This window comes from Pediculus humanus, genomic scaffold (assembly GCF_000006295.1).
Source record: "Pediculus humanus corporis 1103172107613 genomic scaffold, whole genome shotgun sequence".
In the NCBI taxonomy this organism is placed as follows: Eukaryota; Metazoa; Arthropoda; class Insecta; order Psocodea; family Pediculidae; genus Pediculus; species Pediculus humanus.
The window spans coordinates 161,848-164,073 of NW_002987227.1; the positions used below are offsets into that span (position 1 = coordinate 161,848).

Sequence of the window (2,226 nt, forward strand, 5' to 3'; positions counted from 1 at the left end):
AAAAAAAAAGTCTCTTACAGGATGAGGAGGAGGAGAAAAAGGAGCAGAATTCGCGGATATCAAAAACAGTAAATTAATTAAAAGGATTTCATAGATGAGCAATCAAAGAGAGCTTTTGAAACAAATCGGTTTCATTGTTTTCTAAACCGGGATTCTTTCAGGGCTTTTTCTTTATTATTATTATTATTACTTTTTTTTTTTTGTTAAAGAATTTCCGTTTTAGTTTGCTTATTGAATCCTCATCTTTTTTTTACTTTTTTAATTCGATCCCCTCCTTGCAAATGGGGATCCATCCCTCCATCCATCCTTCCTTCCTTCCTTTCTAACTCAAACCAACGTTTTTGATATTTGCAAAAGCCTTTTTTTTCTTTTCTTTCCTTTGATTTATTTTTTTTATTTTGTAATTATTATTATTATTATTATTATTATTATCATGAAATTTTCCGTTACTTTTTTTCTTGTTAAATTTAATTTTTTAAATTAAAAGTCATAATATTTGATTAAAAAAAAAAAAAAAGGTTAGGATGGGATGTGAGGGGGTGTAGGGTGTGTTGGGAGGTGGGGAGAAGGATGTACGTGTGGTGAATGACTCCCCAAAGATATAATATATAATATTATAAAAATTGTAATTTTGTTTTGTTTTGTTATGTTATTATTATTAATACAAAGTAATAATTTTATTTAGAAAAAAAAAAGAAAAATAGTCAAATGTTTGTTTGTGGTTGTTTGTTGGTTTTTCTTTCTCTCTCTCTCTTTTTGTTTTTTCTTATTGAAATTTTAAAAAAAAAAAAAAAAAAGGAATGAGGATCATGATGATGTTTATGCCGTGAGAATTTTGAAGATGGATTCGTGATGATAATTTCATAATAAACGCCATTTTAAAAAAAAAAAAAAATTTTTTTCAAAAGCGTGTCTTTCCACTCCCAATTTTTATACTTTTTGTAATTAAAACACAAAAATTTTTTTTTTTTTAATTAAAACTTTAAATTTTATTTATAATTTAAACAATAAAATTTTTTTAAAAAGTTTTATTCGACAAAACCTTAAAATTAATAATAATAATAATAATAATAATGATGATGATGATAATAATGTTTAACTTACCGTGCAAATAGTTGGCGCCATTGAAAAATGCCTTCCATGTTCGCTACCAGATCGTGTTACGGAAGGCCGAGGTGAGCTACCACCCCTAATATTTGGTAAATTTCCCGCCAATGGTCCCCCCGGCGGAAATGGTGGATGAGCGGCATCCGGTCTGAAAAACCATGATGCGACAGACGCCCACTAAACAAAAACAAAATATTTATTATTAATAATAATGATAATAATAATAATAAATCACACAATTTAATTAACACTCGCCGGCGGGTAATAAAAATTACGTTTTATAATATTATTCAAATACTAATTATTATTAATCGTAATAATATTATTATTATTATTACAACGATAATTTTTATTACCTCCCATTATCTCATATTGATAATAATAATAATAATAATAATAATAATAATAATAATAATAATAATAATAATAATAATAATAATAATAATATATTAAATTTTTATGTACAAAATAAAAAAAAAAGAAAAAGAAAATTGAATAAAATGAAAAACCCCCTAATGTCAACATAAAAATGACGAAAATTTATTATTATTATTATTATCATGTTTAACGCTTAAAGGGTTGTTTTATTAATATTTATTTTAATGATAATAATAATGATAATGATGAAAATATAAATAAAAAACACGATTATTGTAAACATTATATTTATATATATATATCTAAATTTTAAAATTATATTTATTTATGAATCGTTCCGCCATTTTAATTTTTTTTTAATAAAAAAATGACTGTTTCGAAAATATTTGATATCTTTTATTATACTTTATAATTAATATTATTACAACAACAACAACAAACAACAAACAAAAAGTTTTTTTTTGTTTTTTTAAACATAATTTAACGGGTAAATATTATTAATTACGTAATAAAATTATTTTTCGCATTACTGATTCGAAAATAAACCTAAACTAAAACCTTTTACAACAACCAACAACCACAAACAATTTTTTTTTTTTTTTTGGTAAACAAGAAAAATCGCGTGGAAGAATTTAAAACAAACAAAGAACCCTGGAGGATTATGGACAATCTTTTTTACATATCTACGTTTTTTTAAATAAAATAAATAAATCACGGAAAAATTATTAAAAAGATTCTCAA

General features: G+C 23.7%; 1 protein-coding gene across 1 annotated transcript; it reads right to left on the reverse strand.

The window, feature by feature from the left end:
• Nucleotides 1-1,095: 1,095 nt before the first annotated feature.
• Nucleotides 1,096-1,669, reverse strand: Phum_PHUM243570 (uncharacterized protein; the record flags this gene model as incomplete). Its single annotated transcript, XM_002426185.1, has 2 exons — nt 1,096-1,284; nt 1,631-1,669. The coding sequence occupies 2 exons, from the start codon at nt 1,667-1,669 to the stop codon at nt 1,096-1,098; spliced, it is 228 nt and encodes a 75-aa protein (XP_002426230.1).
• Between the last annotated feature and the right edge of the window lie 557 nt (nt 1,670-2,226).